Genomic DNA, 22292 nt, shown 5'->3' on the forward strand with positions numbered 1-22292 from the left:
GATTTTGAAATAAACTCTTGAAACCTTTGGATATTAGTATAGTCATTCCTTCCCCTTTCCCCTCATCCCAGAATCATTTTAGGAAGTTTTATCCTCAATCCATTTATTCTGCCATTATATTAAATACTTTTACTCTTTGGACTTTTTCTTTCAGTATCCATAGTTATGGCAGACCTTGTCCTTTAAGATTTGGACTTATTTTGAAAGCAAGCAAAAGTCATTCAAAACAAAGTCTGAAATAAAATGATGATAAACTGTATAATATTTCTCTAGGCTAAAAGAAAAAGCCAAACATGATAGGTAAAATAATAGGGCAAAATTTGTATATATATATGGAAAGGAGGTGATAAAGAACAAAAAAGAAGAGTAGTCCTTAACTGGGTCTGAAAATACTTCCAACATTTTGATTCTTCCCCCCTCCCCCCCCCACCAATGGCAGCAATTGTGTATATTCAATCTAAAGGGCGACTTGACACTCATCTGCATCTAAAAAGTTCTTTTTTTTTGTTTGTTACTCATAATTTTATGGTCTTTGTATATGGAAGCAGAGAAAATAAAATAGTGTAATTTATTGAGTTTAAATACCATTAAAACATTTTTACTTAACCATAGAATATCTTCAGTTAGTATTTTTTTTTCAGTTGGTCTATTTCAAATGATTTGAAATAGACTTTTTTGCTGTGTAGTTTAAGACATGAAGTTATTCCATTGCCCTGGATTTCTCCAAGAATGTGGTCTTGATGATTCAGCAAGTTAAAGTAGTTAGTCAAGTGTTCCTTAACCAAAGTGATACTGCCCCCCCCTCCCCCCCAGGAGACATTTGGCAATGTCTGGGGACTTTTTTTGTATTGCCATTACTTCTGGGAAGGCGAGGTACCACTGGCATCCATAGGGAGAGACTAGTGGTGATACTACACAGCCTTCAGTGCACAAAACAGCCCCTCACAACCAAGAATCGTCCATTCTAAAATGCCATTCATGCTGAGCTTAAGAAATCCTGGCTTAGCCTAACGTCTTGGGCTCAGAGGTAGTCAGAGCTGTGTTCAGTCTTCCACTTCACCTTGGCAAGGTGTTTAACCTCAGTTAAGCCTCAGTTTTCTCATCTGGAAAATAAAACTAGTATCTGTTTCATGTAATTGTAATTAGCATGGTTTCTGACATACGGTAAGCAGTCAGTAAATCTTATAATTGTTATTATGAGCACCACCAACAGTAATATCAGGCATGTCAAAAATTACTAAAATGGTAAAGTTTGATGAGTATTTAATGAGGATCGTATAGTTCCATTTCTTTGCTGAATTCCCTCATTTGAAAAGTAATTCATTTCTATATTCTCTGTAATCTGTGCTACATACTTAACAGTTTTTGTTTTCCATGTATTTTCTTACTATATGTGCTTCAGGCTGCCTTATTCAGATTTCAATTATCAGAATAATCATGGTTTAAAGACTGAAAAATTTATAGAATGATTGTAGATGTTCAGAGGACCCTAGTCTTTGGAGTAAGGATTGTTAGTAAGCATATGGACTGTAGCTGCTTCATTTTAGAGCAACCTCTTCAGTGGTTGCAATAGAGACTGCACTGGTGATCATGGTAATCGTGATATTTTTCTCTTCCTCCCTAATGGCCCCCTGATGATTTTTTTGACGCACATTGGGGAAGATAATCAGCTGGTTCAGTAGCTGTACCATGCCTTCATTAAGGATCTTTAATAGTGCTACCAAAAATACCCACTCTGAAACACTGGCTAATGGTAAGAGGAAGTAGAATGAAGACAAAAGCAACAGATGGTATTGTGATTCTTGCCCTTGAGGAGTTTATAATCTAATTGAGGAGATACAACTTATTTTCATGTTTAATTAATATTCAAAGGATTTATAGGCCTTAAATGTATGTCAGACCTCACATATAAGGTAGGAAATAACTGAGCAAGGTTAGGAAAAGGATAAATCGAGGACTACCATTTTTATTTGATCGAAGCTGCTTATTTCTTTTATATAAATATGAGACTAATAGCACTTTAAGGTCTTAGAATTTACAGTAAATGTTCATACTTATTTGATCTTTGCAATAGCCATAAAAGGTAAAGTAACAGTTCTTAAAGTGCTTCCCTAAAGCATGTAGGTAATGTATGTAATGTGAATTAAATTGTAAATTTGAGCATATATTGGGGAATGTCTGTATGGTATTAGAAGAGTAATAGTTTGTCTCCAGCACTGCCCTAGCCAGTGGACATAAATGTGTCAGTAGACCTTAAAGAAGATTAGCAATGTTCACCAGATAACTCTTTTTTTTTTTTTAAGATTTATTTATTTGAGAGAGAGCGCGTGCGTGAGCGTTAGTGTGCAAGTGGGGGGAGGGGCAGAAGGAGAGGGAGAGAATCTCAAGCAGACTACCTGCTGAACACAGAGCCCAAAGTGGGGCTCAATCCCATGACTCTGAGATCATAACCTGAGCCAAAACCAAGAGTCAGACACTTAACCGACTGATTGATTTCAAAACCCAAAACTGAAGTAAAGTTTAAAAAGAATTTTCTGTGTACAAAAACTACCCCTGTCACAGAAGCGACCTCTGAGGGTTCCAAAAGCAACTCAAATCTTTAGCCTTTTAGTACATGGCTTAATTTTTATCATCTAATTATTTCTATTAGGCCAGCTCTAACATGCCTCTTCCTTTGCAGTAGATGTTTTTTAAGCTTTATGTTCTGTTTTCTTTTCTGTTTTTTTCTATCATGAGAATTGAACAGCAGAACTAAGTTATTTTTGATGTCATTGAAAATAAAGACTTTAAAAACAAAACAAAACCCAAACACCTATCACTGCTACCACACTTTGAAAAAATGGTCCTCAGTATTAATTTTATAGCTAAATGGAAGCTTTGACTTGGTAGAGAGCTTGGAATTTTAGTTTAACTCGTCATTGACCCAATTATTTAGCTTGGGGCAATATTGGATAAGTTACAGTTGACCCTTGAACAACACAGGTTTGAACTGCATGAGTCCACTTATATGCAGATTTTAAAAAGTAAATATATTGAGGGGCGCCTGGGTGGCTCAGTTGGTTAAGTGTCTGCCTTTGGCTCAGGTCATGATTTCAGGGTCCTGGGATCAAGCTCTGCATGGGTCCAGGCTCCCTGCTCAGTGGCGAGTTTGCTTCTCCCTCTCCTTCTGCCCCTCCCCCTGCTTGCATGCTCTCTATCTCTAAAAATAAATAAAATCTTTTTTAGAAAAGTAAATATATCAGAAAACTTTTTGGAGATTTGTGACAGTTTGAAAAAAAACTTGCAGATGAACTGCATAGCCTAGAAATATAAAAAAAAAAAAAAAGAAAAAAATTACCTTTGCCATGAATACATAGAATATATATAGATACTATTCTGTTTTATCACTCACTATCAGAAAATATACAAAAATCTATTATAAAAAGTTAAAATTTATCAAAACTTATGCATACAAACACAGACCATATGTGGTGCCATTCACAGTTAAGAGAAATGTAAACAAACATAAAGATGCAGTATTAAATCATAACTGCATAAAATTAACTATAGTACATACTATGCTACTATAATCATTTTGTAGCTACCTCCTGTTTCACATTATCTTTCCATTTTTGATATCTAGTGTTAGTAATACATACAAATTCTACAGTGTTTTGTATCATGTAAGATAGTAGTGATGTAGGTACTGACAGATAATTCATCTTATAAATAGATGACATAAACTTACAGTATTGATAAATATAATACAATACTGTAAATGTATTTTTCTTATGATTTCCTTAATATTTTCTTTTCTATAACTTTATTGTAAGAATACAGTAATATATATAATATACAAAATATGTGTTAATTAACTGTCTGTGTTATTGGTAAGGCTCCTGGTCAACAGCAGGCTATTAGTAAAGTTTTGGGGGGAGTCAAAAGTTGTATGTGGATTTTTGACCATGTTGGGGTGAGGGGATTGGTGCCCATAACCCTTGTGTTGTTCAAGGATCACAACTGTATTTACTTAAAAGAAGTGCAATTTCAAGAGTACCAGTATGATTCCCAAGGAATTACATACTGTTTTTTAGATAGATTTGATTACTCTGAAATCAAGTCTCATGGCAAGGGAGAAAGAGGCATTGTTCCTAATTTGAGGCTTCGTATAGTGTGATCAGTCATGTGTCCACTGCTGTTCCACCTGGAGGGAAATTTCCCACTGGTCTGTTCACTTTCACTTGGGTTTAGAACAGGATTTTTATTTCACACTTGGGTCTCCACACAAGGTAGCCCAGGTATCCAGGATTGTTGACCTCAATTGTCCATGAGTTATGAGATCAACAAATACTCCATACTACACCCCTGATCTTTGAGTCAGTGATTTCTTTTCCCTCTCATTTGGGGACTCTGTGTCTTCATTTCTTTCTCTAGTTTGAATCCTCACTGAGCTTTCTCTACATTTTCCAGCCCTTCACCCCTGCCCCAGTCTTCTTGTCTTCATGGAAAAACTAGTCCAAAACAATCCCATATGCATAGCAATAAATCTTTCTGATTTGAATCTATGTTAGTAATTTGTTTCAATCTCTGTTTCTTGGGCTGAGGAGATGATGCTACCAAGATTTGTATCACCAAGAGCAGTCAGTGGTGGAGGGAGATTTACAGAAAATGAACAAATGAAAATATCAAACTATAACCCTGCCTCCAGTAAATATAACATACAAGACAACACTAAGAATTGGAATCAGAAGTTAATTCGGTATATTTCTAGAGTGATTTATAGAAGTTGTGGCAATATTTGCCCTTACAGTTAACTTCCTAACAGATTTTTTTGTTTTTTGCTTTTAAAGCCAGAACAAGTCAGATTTATTTATTTAGGAAGCATATGTTTGGGAGGTGAATGGGGCAGTCCAAGAGCTTCAGCTTACCCAGAGGCTTTGACTATATAGTGATCCTGAAGTAAATTCTTATATTTGTATGTATGTGAGCAATTCAGTAAATAAATAACAATGAGGGAAGTAATAAAACCATTCAACTTCAGAAGAACCTGAAATATTAGATGAGTCATATGAAGTAAAACCATGTTGTACTCTAAAAAAATTGAATGCTCTGCAGGTTAAACTAACTAAAACTTTTTAATAGTTATAGGCAATTTAACATAGTGGCTAAAAGCAGGGTTGGATTGAAACCCAGTTCTGGTACTTCTTAGCTGTTGGACCTTGGGCAGGTTCTTGAGTCTCTGCTTCAGTTTCCTCCTCTGTAAAACATGGGCATAATGATAGTAACTTTCCTATAGGGTTGCTATGAAGAGTAAACGGTAGAAATAGGTAAAACACCTAAAAGAGGAGCTTGCACATAGTAAGTTATATGTGGTTGCGACTATTAGAAGTGTTACTACTTTTCACTGCATATTAGGTATATCTTAGTCATATTATTATATAAAATAGACTCTTAGGAATTCTCTGGGAAACTGACAAGCCATATATAGACTTTTTTCTATAGAAATGTAATCTAGGTTACAAACAGTGGATTTACAAACGAAACCTTGGGACATAGAAGTTTATAAGTTAGAATTGGTTAGGATCCAAATTATTTAGAATTTGCTAAATTAAAGCCGTTAATAGTAGTTGTTCTCCCCGAAGGCATGAGGGTCCTGTACACATAAAAGCTTATGTATATGTGATCAAAATCATTAACTCCATTCATGAGCGAATAGCCTGAATACTTGAATGTGAAATGAATGTTTGCCGTGTTCAAAGTTTAAGAGTGCCAAGAAAAAATACTGGCTTCAATAGGTAGGTAAGAACTGTAACAGTAACTTTGGGTAGAATTGTACCTTTGTTATTTTGTAGGCCTGATGCATTTAGTTCTTCCCCAGAACTGCTGTCAGAAAACATAATCACGTGCATAAGGCAATTTCATGATCTTAGGAGCACATACTAAAGTGTGCCTGCTAATTTCTCTTGCTTTTGTAGGTCTTAAATATTTGTGGATTCACATAGTAGGCCTATGATAAGTGCCCAGTAAATATTTGTTGCATGGATGAGTTATCATACACAGGATTAAGCATGGGAGAAGGAGGCACAGAATACCCAGGAAGACCAGTTAGTAGATAACTAGTGATAATGGTCTAAACTAGAATGTTGACAGAGGGAATGGGGTTGAGGGATGGAGAAAGAATAGATGCAATAAACACTGCAGAAGAAAAATTAATAAAACCTTGTAACGAGCAGCTATGGAAAAAATAATTGTGACCAAAATAACATTTAAAATCATATCCACTAGCAGCCTCCCTTGTTGAGGCATCCATGTTCTTCATATCTTCTTCTAACTTTCAGATTCATTATCATATTCTCTACATTAACCTTTACCTGAATACTTACTTTTCACCTAACAAACAGAACTAAGCTAGGCCAGAAAAGGTCAACATACAAGTGGACATGTGTGTGTGTGTGAGAGAGAGAGAGAGATGGGGAATTTGGGGGGGGGGGGGCTGTTAATAGGGAGTGCCTCTTAGCATTGTTGAATTGCTTCTGCAGAAAATTGGGAAAAAATTATTTTATTATATTACCTAAGATAGCAGCTTTTATGCCATAGTCATACTTTATAAAACTTTGAAGATAAAGTAAGAACAGTACCTTAGGGATTGGTAATTATTCAAACATTAATGTCATCAATATTCTGAAAATAAAAGAAAATCTAGGGCGCCTGGGTGGCTCAGTTGGTTAAGCAACTGCCTTCGGCTCAGGTCATGATCCTGGAGTCCCTGGATCGAGTCCCGCATCGGGCTCCCTGCTCGGCAGGGAGTCTGCTTCCCTCTCTGACCCTCCCCCCTCTCATGTGCTCTATCTCATTCTCTCTCTCTCAAATAAATAAAAATCTTAAAAAAAAAAAAAAAGAAAATCTAATTTAGGAAATGAAAGTGATAGGAACACTGTCATTAGTTCTTATAATAAGAGGTCTAGAGACTCATTAAATATCTTTCCCAGACTTTATATCTGTTTTATGGTGTTACTCTGTGTTATTGTTGATATAAGTTAGCAACTTCTGAAATTTCTCACATATTCTTGCAGATGGTGTTTAATAGACACAAACATAAGCTATTTCACTGGTTTAAAAAAAAACCCCAAAACATTGCTCAGCATATAGTCCAAGTCCGAGGGTTGTCATACTTAACTGAATTGCATCAATTGAAGATTTCTATCTTCTGGTTTCTTCATAACCTTACACGAATCTTCTTTATCTCTCTCTGGACCTAAGTTTCTAAATTTGCAAAAAGTATAATGTGGTATTTTCAGCTCAGTGCCGGGGTCCTTTAGTTCTTGAATTATTTCTCTGGCAACGATGGTTCCTGCTCTTTTCTTGTCCATGTATTCAGATAATTATCTAATCTGCTCGTAACAATTTTTCCTGTTTATAAATATTTCTTCTTTTGCTGTTAGTCATTTACTTTTCCCCAGTTCACCTGACCTTTTCCTAAACTATTTCTTTGTGAACATTTCCCTTTTAGTTGTAATTTGTACTGCAGTTCTCTATCTCCCCTCTTTGAAACCATCTGCTGTCATTTGTTTTGCTTTCTGTATTGTAATACTAGATGTTTTGATGTTGCTGGCTTTATATTCTGTAACAACTTTTTATGAACATTCAGGGTTTTGTGTGTGTGTGTGTTTTATGAATGGTGTAATGCATTCACCTCCAATGACTAGCACTCAATGATTGTGTTAATTAACATTCTTAGATAGTATATCCTGCATAGATCTTATGCTATATTTTACTAATAATTGTATTTAATGTTATCTGCCTATGTGGATGCATTTATCACAGTTGCTTGTTTCATTCCCTGTTTGTTATGTAGAGCTCTGCTGCTGAATAATTCGTCAGCCTCATCCTAAGTAAACTGATACATTATTTATTAGAGTTTCAAAATTTAATAAATAATAATTAAAGCACACTTATATTCAAGTAAGAATCCCTGAGTATTCCAGAGACATTAATTTATAAATGAGAACCTCCATATTAAGAGCACATGAGGTCATGGCTATCTGGGGCACCACTAAGTGACAGTATCACTAGTCACAGGTTGATGCAAATTGTCTGTGCAAGCTGAATAGGACTGCAAAGCACAGGCAGCCTGGAACAATTGTTTTCTTCATGGACAGACAAAATGTATTCTTCTTAAATAGGAGAGCTTGCTATCATTTTTGAATAATGAGTTGACTGACAAACATATTGTAAAGAATAGAATGATTTTTTAAATGTCTTTCTTTCTTTCCTTTTCAGGGCAACGGTTTTTCATTATCACTGTGGTCTGTTTCAGGGCTTATATTCCATAATAGTTGTGTATGGAAAATAGTGAGTCTATTATCACCTAACTGTAACAGTAAAAAATACTAAAATAAATTTTTTCTTGGTAATTATTGGTAGATCTGCTTCCTGGTTATAGTGTTACATGTACATTATCGAAATATTTTAAGAATATTGTCTGTCATCTGCCATATTCTGGTACATTATTCATTCATCTTCCAGCATATTAAGTACCTACTATTTTTCAGGCACAGTAAATCATATGAGGTTAACTATATGAATTAATTTAATATGCATTTTTTCTTCTTTTGATCTAAAATGAAGATTAAATTGGGAAACAAAAAACAGCCAAAGGCGCCTCATCTCCACAACTGTTCCTGTTGATATAAGTTAGCAACTTCTGAAAGAAGAGAACTATTAAGAAGTTCTAAGATTGATTTACCACCCTCAAAGACCATGATTTAATTTGGGAGTTAAGACATAAATATAATGTATCTTGCTACAATAAATGATATGATATATGTAGGATGACCTTATAATTTATTATGTAGGTTGAGATACTTTTGAGAATAAAAGGGAGCACTGTTCATTAGAATAGTAATACCACAAATGTAAATCAGAATTGTCCCAGGCAAACATGGATATACAGGACTGCTTCAGCACATGCCCATGATTGGATAGAAACTCTGAGTGAGAAAGGGGCAGTGGAGGCTAGAGTGGTCACATAGGCTTCAAAGGAGGCATTAGAACTGAATGAACAGAAGCAGGAATTCATTCTTGTGATTCTTGGCAGGATAGGATTTATAATGAATTTATCAATTTGGTTGGAATAGAAATTTAGGTAGGGAAATAGTAGTAATTGGATTGGACTGAGAAGTTTGGACTATGAACTATGCGATCTTAAGTTACTTAACCTCAGCATCCCTACTACAATACAGAGGTGATAGTACCTAGCCCCTAGGGTTGTGTAACAATTAACTGTATACTTCATGCAAAGTACTGTATACTACTTGTAAGTGATAGTAAATGTTAGCTACCTGTAGCACAATGACAAAATTTTAAACTGTCGAAATTGTCTGGCAATGTGCAAGATGGTTTGGGGGTGAGAGAGGCAGCAAAGAGAATTTTAAAGAATTTAGTAACCTAGTAAAGGGGAAGAAAAGAGCAGAGTAATGACGATGCTGAGCCTTCAGACCTGAGTAACTGGGAGACCAGGAGAATTTAGCAGAAATAAATAAGTCAGGAGGGATACCTCTTACTTAGGAAGAAATAAGTTTAAACAGATCGATTTTGAAGAGACAGCAGGCTATCCAATTAGAAATGGTCAGCTGGCAGTTGGAGAAATGAAATTGGTGCCCCATGGAGAATTAGTTTGGGAATGTCCCACATAGGTGGCAATCGAAGCCTCAGGGGTAGATGAGATCTCTGATAGAGTGTTGGGGAAAGAAAAGATTGATGAGGGAACCTTGGAAAGCCCATATTTGGAGTACAAGAGGCAAAAGAACAACTAAAGGAGAGGGTCAAAAGCAGGAATAGTAGTATTCCCCAAAGTATGTTTTACCAAAAACGAGATCTGTGGGTTGGGTAACAGGTAATATGGGAAAGAAAAGTTGGTTCTGTGGTTAAATACTGTAACTGTGTTAAAGTTAGATGAATTTGTTCACTAAAAGAATTCTCTGGGTTTTTAATATGTTAACATACGTGGCAGATTTCCAAGACAGGAATATATGAAGCAGTGTTTTGCAAATTCACCTGACCGCTGAACTGTTTTCTCTCCCAGAATACTTCATGGAGGCTAGTGTTTCAGAAAATACATTTGGGGAATTACAGAAACCTAATGAGGAAAGACTTTCAAGAAGGAAGGAATAAACTGTGTCAGATGTTTACAGAGGGATTAAGGAAGATGAGAAATGAGAAGAAGCTATTTGATGTTTTTTATTAGATGGTCGTAAGTGACTTTCAAGAGTATGGTTCAGTAGTGTGGCTTCAATAGGCAGATTTATAGGGAATTAAAGATCAGAGTTAGCGATGAGGAAGTGAAGGCACTGGGTTTGCATCATTCCACCTCTGTTAATTCAAATAAAAAGTGACTGATTGGAATAACTTGGTCATTACTGAATGCTTACATATCCTATGCATATTTTTTATCATACATAATAAAATTGTTATATTTCAAATAACATGCCCTTTTTGTATTAGAGCTGGAGGGGACTTTTAACAGTTATCTAGGACAGTCCCTCAGAGAACCATTAGTTTCACTTTTATAGGGCAAAGGCACACAGTGAAATTATTTTGTTTTCTAGCCACAGCCATGGCATCAAGTCTGAGCCATTTTCCTCATTTTAAAAAAAAAAAAAAAAAAAGTTTATGAAAAAATAAGCCTTTTCAAATGTGTGTTTTTAAGATGCCCATCTTAATGTGAGTTTTAGTCTAACATTAAAGACCATCTCCGGGAATATCTTATCCTTTCATACAGCAGTGATGCAAATATTTAATTCACAGTTATACTGCAAAAAAATTAAGTCACTTTGACGTCCTCTAACAATAGATGTAAATAGGTTATTTTAATTACAACCATTTCAACATTTTTTATGGTAAAATATTATGCCATAAGACTGATTACTGATTTTTCATTACATGCAAATGAGGTTCCCCATCAACATATTATGCCCAATAAATTTGAAATTCAGTAAATAAACTTTTTCAGTGGCCTGCCTATGTTAGCCCCACTGCCTCCTGAGGCGGTTGAATGCTTTATAGCAAATTATAAGTACTGATTGATTATGTTTTGATCATCTTTGTATCTCCTACAGCATCTAGCCTAGTACCTTGTTTACCAGACTTTTGTGTGTTCAGTCGTTTGAAGTGTCATCTGAAAGTAGACTCACAGGTCCCTCTTCCCCTTAAAGATTCACAAAGTCATTTTGGCATATGAAAGATTCTGAGAACTTTTGCAGTGAAGAAACTTTGAATTTTTTTGTAAATATTTTTTGGCTTTTTGATTGTAGTAAAATATACATCATATTTACCATCTTCACCATTTTTATACTTTGTATAAAATGAAATACTTTATTATATCAGAATTACCAAGATGAGATTACTCTCCAACTGTTTTATTACACTTCAATACTTTAAAACATCAGAGGATCAAGATTAATTATTAATGGGAATTTATTTTTTTAACAAACCATCTTTGTTGGTTTGTAACAAACTAAGATCTTTGTGATCTTAAACGTTTTTAAATGTACAGTATACATTCATAATGCACAACCATCACCACCATCCCATTTCCAGAACTCTTTTCATTTGGCAAAACTGAAAATCTGTAATCATTAAACATCAACTCTCCATTTCCCTTCCTCCCGGCTCTTGGCAGACACCTTGTTTGAATTTTTTAACCTGGCATTTCCAAATTTATTTTACAGTATATAGGAACGCTTTTTTTTTTTTCCTCTCAACATTTATATTCCCTAGAAGTTCTGTCACTCAGAGAAATAGAATTAGTTTTCAGGTAGCATATAGCAGATTAAGGAGTATTTTGTCTCAAAAGTTGTGTGAATCCTAAGAGAAAAGCAAGCCCTTCTGGAGTGGCTATTTGAATAAAACATAAGTCCAGTATTTAGAAGGATGTAGGGAGAGGTTGGGAGAGTGTTTGGGGAGACACTGAAGTGTGCTAGAACAAACCCTGACTTCAGAGAGAAAACCTGGGCAGTGCTATTTTGCTTCGCCACTAACTAGCTAGCCACCCGGGGGCCTCTTTTCCCTTGTCTATACCCTGTCTGTGAACTGGATGAATTCTGAGACTCCCCCCAAGTCTTAAAGTCTTAAAAGTTGAATGTTTGAGGAAAATTGTAAAAGACATGAGATTTAAAGTAGTACCGAGAATTTGATAATAGCATAGAAGAAGTAGGAGGGAAAGAATCTGGGAATTGATACCCCCAGCAAAAGGGCAAGCACTCACCTCAAGAGGAATATGGTGCAAGGCTCAAATAATGGCAAACCAAGACAAAGATAAGAGATATAGACATCTAAAAGATTCATCCTGTGTTCTACCTGTTTTATCGGAGTAGCTAGGTGATTAGAGACAAGAAAAAGAACTATATAGTAGATACTAAAATAAGATGTGTGCTAAAACTACTCCAATGAGATACTACATGTAAGGAAAACTCCTGGTGCATAGTTGATATTCAATAAATATTAGTTTCCTTCCCCATGATTTCAGGCTTTTAGCCAAAAAACGTACACCATCCTATTTCTACTAATGGGAGATGGGCAGAGAAAAGAAAATTGTCATCCTCCTGAAATATGTGAACATAATATTATGAATATAGGAAAGGCTACTCTCTCCCTTCCCCAATGTTCTCTTTATTGCTTTGCCTTTGCCAGTTCCCTTTCTCCTATCTATAATTTAGTATCTTCAGTGCTTGGTTGACAAACAGTTGTACTGAACTGTTGTTCTTAATTAAGTGAGTCATAAGACCTGAAAGTCTTTTTCAAAACAAAGGTTTCCCTAGATACAGATCCAGTGTCCCAGAGAGACTACTTTGGTTTCATTCAAATTCGCTATTTAGTTGATAGTACGTATAGGAAATTAGACTACTACACTTGCATATTTGAAATCTGGTTAAAGCAGCTGGTTTGTATCTTACAGTTAAATTTTAAAGTGATATAGAACTGTAATTCAATTTCAGAACCAACATGTTTTCTAAGTTTATAGGATTTGGAACTTGAAAAATTATAATTTTAAGAATAATTTGCAAGGTTTCTCAAGAAAATATATTGTTCAGTCTTCATATGGAATTTTAATTTTACAGAAGTCTCCCAAACTTATTTTAAACTATATGTGTGTTATAAAGTATTTAAAGAGAGAGCATTATATAGTTAGTATAAATGTGATCTACTATAACTAATGATGGTTATGATGACGATGATAGATAATTTGTGATAATAGCTAATGAGGCACTGACTGTGTGCCAGGCACCAAAGCCTTATAAATTTTGAGCTACATTATTTGATTCTCAACTGTATTTATAAGAACCCAATGGTTTCTTTGTTTCTTCACTGATGAGGAAAAAAAATCAATGTATATTTTCTAGAAAGCAAGTAGGCTAATTTAATATTGTTGTTAATTCATTTGTATAACTCAGCAGTTTCTTGTTTGTGTTCAGTGATCAAAAAATAATTTAATGAATAAATAGTTGACAGGTTTATATAATTTAAAAAGCATTAAATGTTGCTTTGGAATGTCATTCTCGATCTACATTTTAAGGTGAGTTAAATGTTCTGGAAATTCACATTCCAACTAAAATGAGATGTCATAAAAGCTTTACTTGGGAACTTAAAGTGGGGAACTGTCTAGCCTCCCCTTTGCCTATCATTCAGGGTAGGTAAGTGTTTTTACAAATAAAAAGGGATTCCACTGAGTTTTTACCTATAAAGATTTTATATTTCATGTATATTAGAATCAACATCATGCTGAGTACTAAAAAGAAAATAGAAAAAGATCCTGTAGTTTCAGTCCATTTAGCAAATCTCAGTGTACCATGGTTTATGACTCCATAATACAAGTAAATTCATAGACAAGAATTCAGGTATATTTTCTTAGAAGTTAAAAATCTGTTTCCATGGATGCCTCATATAACTTCTTCATAAATAGGATTGCTGCTTCATTCCAGTGGGGAATAGGAATGCTTTCTTGGCTTCTCTAATTCTATTTTGAAATTCTTTTTCTACTGTTTCTTCAAAATTTAGTTTCATTATTTCATCCAGGAGGATGAGGCTCAGGAGGATTTATTTATGCCATCCCATCTCAAATACATGTAAGCCAGAGTGTGTGTGGATTGGGGTTGAGAGTGTGGGGCACCAAGCATTCCACACACAAGAAACAACCTGTGTAGGGGCGCCTGGGTGGCTCAGATGGTTAAGCGTCTGCCTTCGGCTCAGGTCATGATCTCAGGGTCCTGGGATCGAGTCCCGCATCGGGCTTCCTGGTCCTTGGGAGCCTGCTTCTCCCTCTGCCTCTCTCTATCTCTCTCTCTCTGTCTCTCATGAATAAATAAATAAAATCTTTAAAAAAAAAAAAAAGAACCTGTGTAAAGGCCTTAAGGCAGGTAAGAACTTGGCACTTTTGAGGAACTGAGAAATGGTACCTGTGGTTGGACCATAGTGAGGGCAAGAGTGGTTGAGATGGTAATGGAGAACAATATGAAGACCACGGTAAGGAATTTGCTGGGACCACCTGGTTCACTTGACCCGAGTGGTGAACATCAAATACTGTGTTGGTGGCACACCCAGGTTCGGATCTCAGCTTACGCACTTGCTAAAGTCTCTAAATTCATTCCTACAACTCTGAAATAGGGGAGTAATACCTGCTTCAGAAATGGGCTAGGTGAGTAGTAACTAAGAGCAATACCGGAGATACAGTAAAGCCATACAGTAAATGGCAAGTGTTAGCATTTCTCCTTCTTTATTCGCTGTGCCATATAGACCCTACTCTGGAATGTCAGACTCACAGGTTTTCCTTTTGTTGTTTTAAAAACTCATTCAGCTAATATTTATGAGCACTTAAAATTTTATATCCTAGCTACCCCCTCCCCCATAATTATGTTTTTATGTCTCATAGCTTCAAGGTTACGAAATCCTCAAGGGATTTCATATTAAATCTTTTGTAATCCAGGCACCAAGCACAGTGTCTATTTCAGAAAATGTTTGAATAAATGAACAACTAAAAGAAAGTTTATGAAATATATGATTACCATATTTTAGCATTGCAATTGTTAGAATAATTTGTTTTAAATCAGTCCTATGTAAAAAAAATGAGCACATTTCTCCCTCATTCCATTTTTCTGTAATGTTTAGCAAAAATTGAAAATATGCCATTTAAAATCTGTAACTCTAGGAACAAGAAAACATGCTTATCGATTTTAAGATTTATACATATTGTCTTAAAATAAGTCACTGATAGACTTACATACTTTTTTCTAGATCAAACCTCTATTTTCATATGTTATTTTTTAAAAAGCATTATTCATCTTCAAATGCAAATAAGAATAAGACAGACATATAATACCATATAAATTTTTAGCAAGTTGAGTGCTAGTTTTTTAAAATATCTTCTTTGGAGAAATTTATAGATTCACATGCCCTTGTTGTAAGAAATAGTACAGAGAAATCCCGTGTACCCTTCACCTGGGTTTCCTATTGGTGACGTCATCTTATATAACTGTAGTACAGTCTCACAGCAGGAAATTGACAGTGATAAAATCCACAGACTTCATTCAGATTTCTCCAGTTTTTCATGCACTTGTTTGTGTGTGTATGCATTTAGTTCTGTGCCTTTTTATCACATATGCAGATTCATGTGACCATTCACCCCAGTAAGAGAACAGTTCCATCACAAGCATCCCTTGTGCTTCCCTTTTATAGATACAGCCACCCCTTCCCCTTCCCCTCTTCCTAAAACCTGGCTACCACTAACCTGTTCTCCATTCCATAGTTTTGTCATTTCAAGAATATTATATATTTGGAATCATATAGTATGTAACCTTTTGGGGTTGGCTTTATTTACTCTGTATGATCCCCTTGAGATAAACTGAGAGCTCTTAAAAAGTGACTTGCAAAGAAAGTCTAACATCTTTCCACTGGCCACTTGTGCTTGCCCTTTAGCAAAAAAGGCAGGAATGAGCATTTCAAAGGCAAAAAGATTCTTCACTTGAATGTCACTTGTTTTAATCTTAGGAGACTGAGAGGAGAAGTTGGGAATTCCGTTCCTTCCTTCCCCCCCCTTCTTTCTTTCCTTCCTTCCCCCCTTCTTTCCTTCCTTCTTTCCTTCCTTCCTTCCTTCCTTCCTTCCTTCCTTCCTTCCTTCCTTCCTCTCTCTCTTTCTCTTTTTTTAAGATTTTGTTTATTTGTGGGGCGCCTGGGTGGCTCAGTTGGTTAAGCGACTGCCTTCGGCTCAGGTCATGATCCTGGAGTCCCGGGATTGAGTCCCGCATCGGGCTCCCTGCTCAGCAGGGAGTCTGCTTCTCCCTCTGACCCTCCTCCCTCTCCTGCTCTTTGTCTCTCATTCTCTCTCTCAAATAAATAAATAAAATCTTAAAAAAAAAAAAAAAAAGATTTTATTTATTTGATAGAACACAAAAGCAGAGAGGGAGCAGAATTTCTTTTCTGACCAACCTGTTGATCTCTTGGTAAAAACAGCCATATTTCTTTTAAAGGGCATGGTCCATCTCCATACTTGTCTGTTTTATTTCCAGAGACCATTCCAATTAATTCCATCTTCCAGTCTCCCTTTTTACTTCCTCTTTTTTCACCCTGATGAGTTGAAAACAAATTGTTGTGTGAATTAAGTTCTAGATGAGATTTCTCCAAATTGTTATAATCTGACAAATAGAGATAACTTGAAATTACATGCATAGAAGAGTTCTTGTCATTTCCATTGGCCTTACAGGAAATGATTAAGGTTGCTACCTCACTAAGAGTCTTGTTAGGATTTGTTTTGCCTCAAAAGTAACTCTGAAATGTATCATTCATTTGGATAATCTGAACATCCCTTGGGAATTTTATTTATAATAGGAGCTCCATTTCATATCGAGTCATTTGGAGTCTTGATTAACAGTTTTATTTTTAGACAAGTATGTACCTGTAGTATATCACCTTTTAAGCTGTAAATAAGGGTTGTTTTTAATCCATTGTCAATGTGTCAAGAATTCTAGTACCCCACAAGCAAGAGTTCTCTTAAGGTATTTTATAGATTGACTTAGCATGGCTTCAAAGAAGTAAAAAGATCTTGCATTAATAAATATTTAAATAAATGGAACATAATCTTTTAAAGGAAACTAGCTCACATTTATAGGAATTGCCATACAATTACTGAGAGGAGGTATAATTGACATTATTTATCTGAATAAACTTGAGAAAGTTCTTACTATGATATAGGAGTAATTAACTACTGACCAATCTGTGTATCTAGTTGTTTATCTGGGTGATTGCTTTCAAAATTTTTTCTAAAGAAAGCATGGAAATTTAGTGTTTTCTTCCATTGGTGTTACAGCCCTAAGATACACTTGCCTATATATTGGGGCAGGTGTATACTTCTAGTCTAGGAGCAAGGTTGTCACACAGAGATAAACATAGGAACAAGTCCAGACTCATCCATTAATCTTCCATATCAATAACCCAGTCTTTAGCTTCATTTGAAAATTAAGTACAATCAGAATTAATTTTACCTTTGAAAATGCCTTACTAAATTATAGTATTTATATAAACTGTGGCATGTTACTGACAATGAAGATCCAGAGCCTGACAAATTAAGCACTGAGGTGTTTACATGTTGGAACTATCCACATGTCCATACAACTACCAAAAAGGACCATTCCCATTCTTTTTTTTTTTTTTAAGATTTATTTAATTTATTATTTTTAGGTGGGGGTAGAGGGAGAGCGAGAATCTCAAGTAGAGTCCCCACTGAGCATGGAGCCCGATGCAGAGCTCGATCTCACCACCCTGAAATCATGACCTGAGCTGAAATCGAGAGTCAGACCCTTAACCGACTGAGCCACCCAGGCACCCCCGCATTCCCATTCTACATACCACACTGGCCATTTGATAAAATGCCCAGAATGCTGAAGCCTTTATTTGAATCTTCGTGCTGACCTTTCCAGTCTGCATTTCCACTTGCATACTGAAACTAAAGAAACTGAAATATTAGTCAACAAATATTGAACACCTACTATATGCCAGCCATTGTACCAGGCACCAGAAGTGTTTCAGGCAATGTGTTACTTTACTCAGCAATTTAAGTTTGTGGGTTTATTGCTGTTATTTTTAATTTGGGACATAAACTTTCTTCCTGAAGTAGTCTTTAAATGTTATTGTCAGTTTTAGATAGTTTTAAATGTAATATTTGATGATTTCTTAGATTTATGTATTTATAGACTTAGAGTTTTCATATTTTCTTTTTTCCCTACCCGGAGGGGTGATTAGATTCGCAGTAGATTTTGAAATCTTACCTTGCATCTTGTTCTGATTTTGTAGCCCAGAGTTCTACCATGAGTTATAAACTTTAATGTTTTCTGGGGCCAGGCAGGTATGATAAGTGTGTGAAGCAGGCCAGTGTGAATAAGTAGGGCTCAGTAGGGTCTGTGTCAAACTAAAAAGTTTATATCCCCCTGTAAACATTAAAAAAAAAAAAAAAATGTTTTTAAACCTGTCAAACACAGCTAGAGGCCAAAAGTTTCCAACATTCTGAAAATTGAGATGCACATACATTCTTTAGACCATTGATTTTGAAATACAAAGGTGAACTATCAGTTTACTGGTGACAGTGGTATGTATTAGTTTTAAAATAAGAAATTCTGGGAACTTTGCTGCATGAACCCATTTATGGTATGGGGAGTCTATATTATTTAGTTTAATATATTGTGGACACCTTTGCACGTCAGATCATATAGATCTATTACCTCATGTTGTTTAATAACTACAGATTTCCTTAGTAAGGATATACCGTCATATATTTTTCCATTTCTATATTGATGGATAATAGGAAAGTCTGAAGTATGCTTTGGCATTGTCTTTGCAGATTCTAAGAATTAAGTCTTTTTTCCCCCTTTTTCTTTGTTATTTTTAAATATTATAATTTGAATAAAAGCCCAATAGAAATTAGTTTTAAACTTTAAAGATGATTCTGGAAAAAAGTAGATTCATATAATTTACATAACTCTTAGGAAGCTTGAATTTAATTATATTTTTTTCTCGTTAAACACATGTGGCTGAACCATTATGAGGGGCATAATTTCTTGGGCATTAATGACTGAAGGACCCTTATACAATAGTATGAAGCCATTAAAAGATTCCATATAAATTCAAAGTATATAGTATATATTTATCAGTATTCACATATAAAGAGACAGCTGTAAATAGTGTATCTCTGAGAACTAAAATTCATATTGTAGAGATATTGCATTCCTTGCTTTAAGAATCACTCATTACTTATTTGTTATATGAAATAAATAAGTGGTGCTTTCTTAAAATTTAATCATTCTTATAAACTATTACTTGAATTTTGTTCAGATGGAACTTAAAAAGTTTCTGGACTGTATTACTTATTTACAGCAGTATGATTTTATCAGATCTCTTCCTGTATTACGTATGCTCTTTGGTCTAATTTCAGATTTCATTCTGGTTAAAAAAGGCAGCAAGAAATTTTTACTGGACATACAGAAAGAGCTTTTCACCTGGAATATAGATTTCTTTTTCTTTTATCCTCTAAAAAACTTTTTATGGAAATAAAATGCACATACAGTTAGAATTTAATTTCTAGTATGGTATCTAGTTCTACTCCATCTAATATGGGATCCGGTCACATCCCAGTAAATGAGGAATTCTTTGTGCTTACCATTTTTGTAGAGGAGATATTTTATAACTTTGAGTACATTTTCAAAGTGCTGAGGCACTGGGAATGGCATTGGCCATGTTGGTGGTAGATAGTAAATGAGTGACCTGGTCTCTAAATGGTGCTGTGGTAGGCACCAATCTATTCATTGTGGACTTGGCCATCTTAAAGATGTTCTGGTATTTTTTTTTTAGAAGAAAAAAGTATTGGTAGCTGAAGAAGAGAGCTTGGCTAACCTGGGACCAGGCACAAGTCAAACTGGTACAATGATATTCTCTGTTCTTTATATATAAAGAAGCTAGGTTAGTCCCAGGACTCAGCTCTGGTCTAGACCCAACTTTTGGGAAGGTCTTATTTGCTCTCTTAACAGAGGCCTAGAAGTATAGAAAATCCCGCTTGCATTTCTGTAACTAATAGGGAAATGAGTGATGTCATGTTTTTTAAAAATAACATCAAGTTAATTATGGATAGAGAAAAAATTAAAAAGTGAACACTTAGAAATGTTTTACAAAAGGTATAAGTAAACATATTTACTTGAAATGTAAATTCATTGGACCTCAAAAATGTTAATTCCATTATTTACCTTAGGTTATCCCCTGAGGATGAATCTATGTCCTTTGTCACACACAGCTTCTCCTCTACCCTCCCAAAATAAATGATCCTGCATTTGGGTTTAACATAACAACTATTATTGATTCCTCCTTTAATCATTGTAAAGTTCTTTATTGTTTCTGGTTAATTTGTTTAGGTTTGAATAATTTTGTAGGATAAAGAGTTATACATAACAGTGTTTTCCCTTTATTTTTTCTAAGTAGATTATCAACTAAATTTTTCTTCTGTTTAGTGGTGTGACCTGCAGCGTCACCTCTTTTGTTAGTTTTTCAGTGGAAAAAAATGTATACTAAAGTAATAGCGATAACCTATAAAAAGTCCAACTCTGAACATTGTTGAAGTAGTTAAATACAAAAGCATAATGAATTTTGGTTTCCCTTTATTTATTAAGGCAAACATATATGCCCCCCCATATATGTTAAATAATGGAAATGAAATCATATGCCAAATTCTCATTCTTTAAAAAAAAGTCTTTACAGAATTTAAATAAATAAAAAAACAGAAAATAGCATTAGTAATAATTTAGAATGTGATTGAAATGAAAAGCCTAGGAGTAATTTTTTTACTTTCAAAATTTCAAGATTTATATTAAAAGAATCCTTGTCTTCTTTCAGATAAATTTGCGCCTCATCTTGGTAAGCGGGAAAACAAAAGAGTTCCTGTTTTCTCCTAATGATTCTGCTTCTGACATTGCAAAGCATGTGTATGACAATTGGCCAATGGGTGAGTGGTGTTTTTCTCTTGAGAATGAATAATGTTAATTCTTTATACCCTACCTTGTTTCACAAACATTTTGAAAATGTTATAAAGATTTAAGAGAAAAACAAATAATTGAGAGATTAGTCTTCAGAGTTAAAGGGGAAGGAACACTATATCTGTCCCTGGATTTTGTTCTTCAGCTACCTCATTGCAAAATAGGGAAGGAGCCAGTATGCAAAATCTGTTTTTGCCTTAGAACCGTTTTAATGTAAATGAAAATTATTTTTTAAAAGAAAAACACAAAGTAGCTAACACATGCACACAACTTTCCTATCAGTAATCTGTTTATAACAAAGCACAAAGTAAAAGGAAAGAAAAACTATTTTTAACAAATTAAAATACATTCTCATTGGTCTCTCCTATCTATAATCTATTTAAAATTGAGTTTGACACAAAGTTAATTTCTAATTCATGTCACTTCATGTGTCCTCTGAACTACAAGAGCAAGAAGGTATAAAATCCATTTATGCATTGCATTTTCAAGCCAGTATCCATGACAAACAAAATTTGAGGGAGTAGGGGAGTGGTATTCCTTCCTTTCTCTGATTCTTTTCCATGTAATAAGACTTTGTCTTGCCATCCTAAAGTGAGTCTTTGGCTTGTGTTTTTCCTTTGAACTTTCTTTTTAGGGCATGTATTATAGTAATATGAATGTTTCAGCTGATTTAACATAATTTTACTAGCCAAAGCATTTTGGACTTTTAAAGGACAAGACTCATTTCACCAAAGAACACAGTGTATTCAAAATGAATCAATCAGATCAGTGTTTGTCAGCCTTAAGTAATATATGGAACTCCTTTAGAGGAAGAAAATTCTTGTAGATTCCCTAGTGCTGACTTAAATTATTTTTATTACAATGTTTTTTTTTTTTTTAAGATAGAAACATGAAACCCAACTAAGATGCTTTATCCTTATTAACTCATACACAACCATAAAACAGATCTAAAAAGAAAATGGAAATGTAACTCTAAAACCAGTAATGTTCAAATTAACAACATTAATGTGCCAGATGATATATTTTTGCTTAAACCAACTCACTGCTTGCACCATGAATATAGTACTGTTGAGTTTGGCGTGCCTATGCTCCTGCTTGCTATAAGAGGACCCAGTTATCTGCAGATTCACCACAAAACCTTCATTCACACAGTGTACCCAATTGTCATTTAGCCTTCACTTAGCAAGAATGCATTGTTTATGTATTTAGTCAACCACTGTTCTTTTCTTATTAGCCTCTTGACAATTAAAG

At 34.9% G+C, this 22292-nt stretch overlaps 1 protein-coding gene across 1 annotated transcript in view; it reads left to right on the forward strand.

Annotated features, from left to right (window-relative positions):
• UBL3 (ubiquitin like 3) overlaps positions 1-22292 on the forward strand; it is a 66274-nt gene that overhangs the window by 33623 nt on the left and 10359 nt on the right. Inside the window, exon 2 of the mRNA XM_035003613.1 lies at positions 20902-21010. Coding sequence (XP_034859504.1) covers positions 20902-21010 — 109 coding nt within the window. The remainder of the gene's footprint in view (positions 1-20901; positions 21011-22292) is intronic.

The sequence above is a fragment of the Mirounga leonina genome, unplaced genomic scaffold, assembly GCF_011800145.1.
Source record: "Mirounga leonina isolate KUSES-001 unplaced genomic scaffold, KU_Mleo_1.0 Mir_127, whole genome shotgun sequence".
NCBI classification, from domain to species: domain Eukaryota; kingdom Metazoa; phylum Chordata; class Mammalia; order Carnivora; family Phocidae; genus Mirounga; species Mirounga leonina.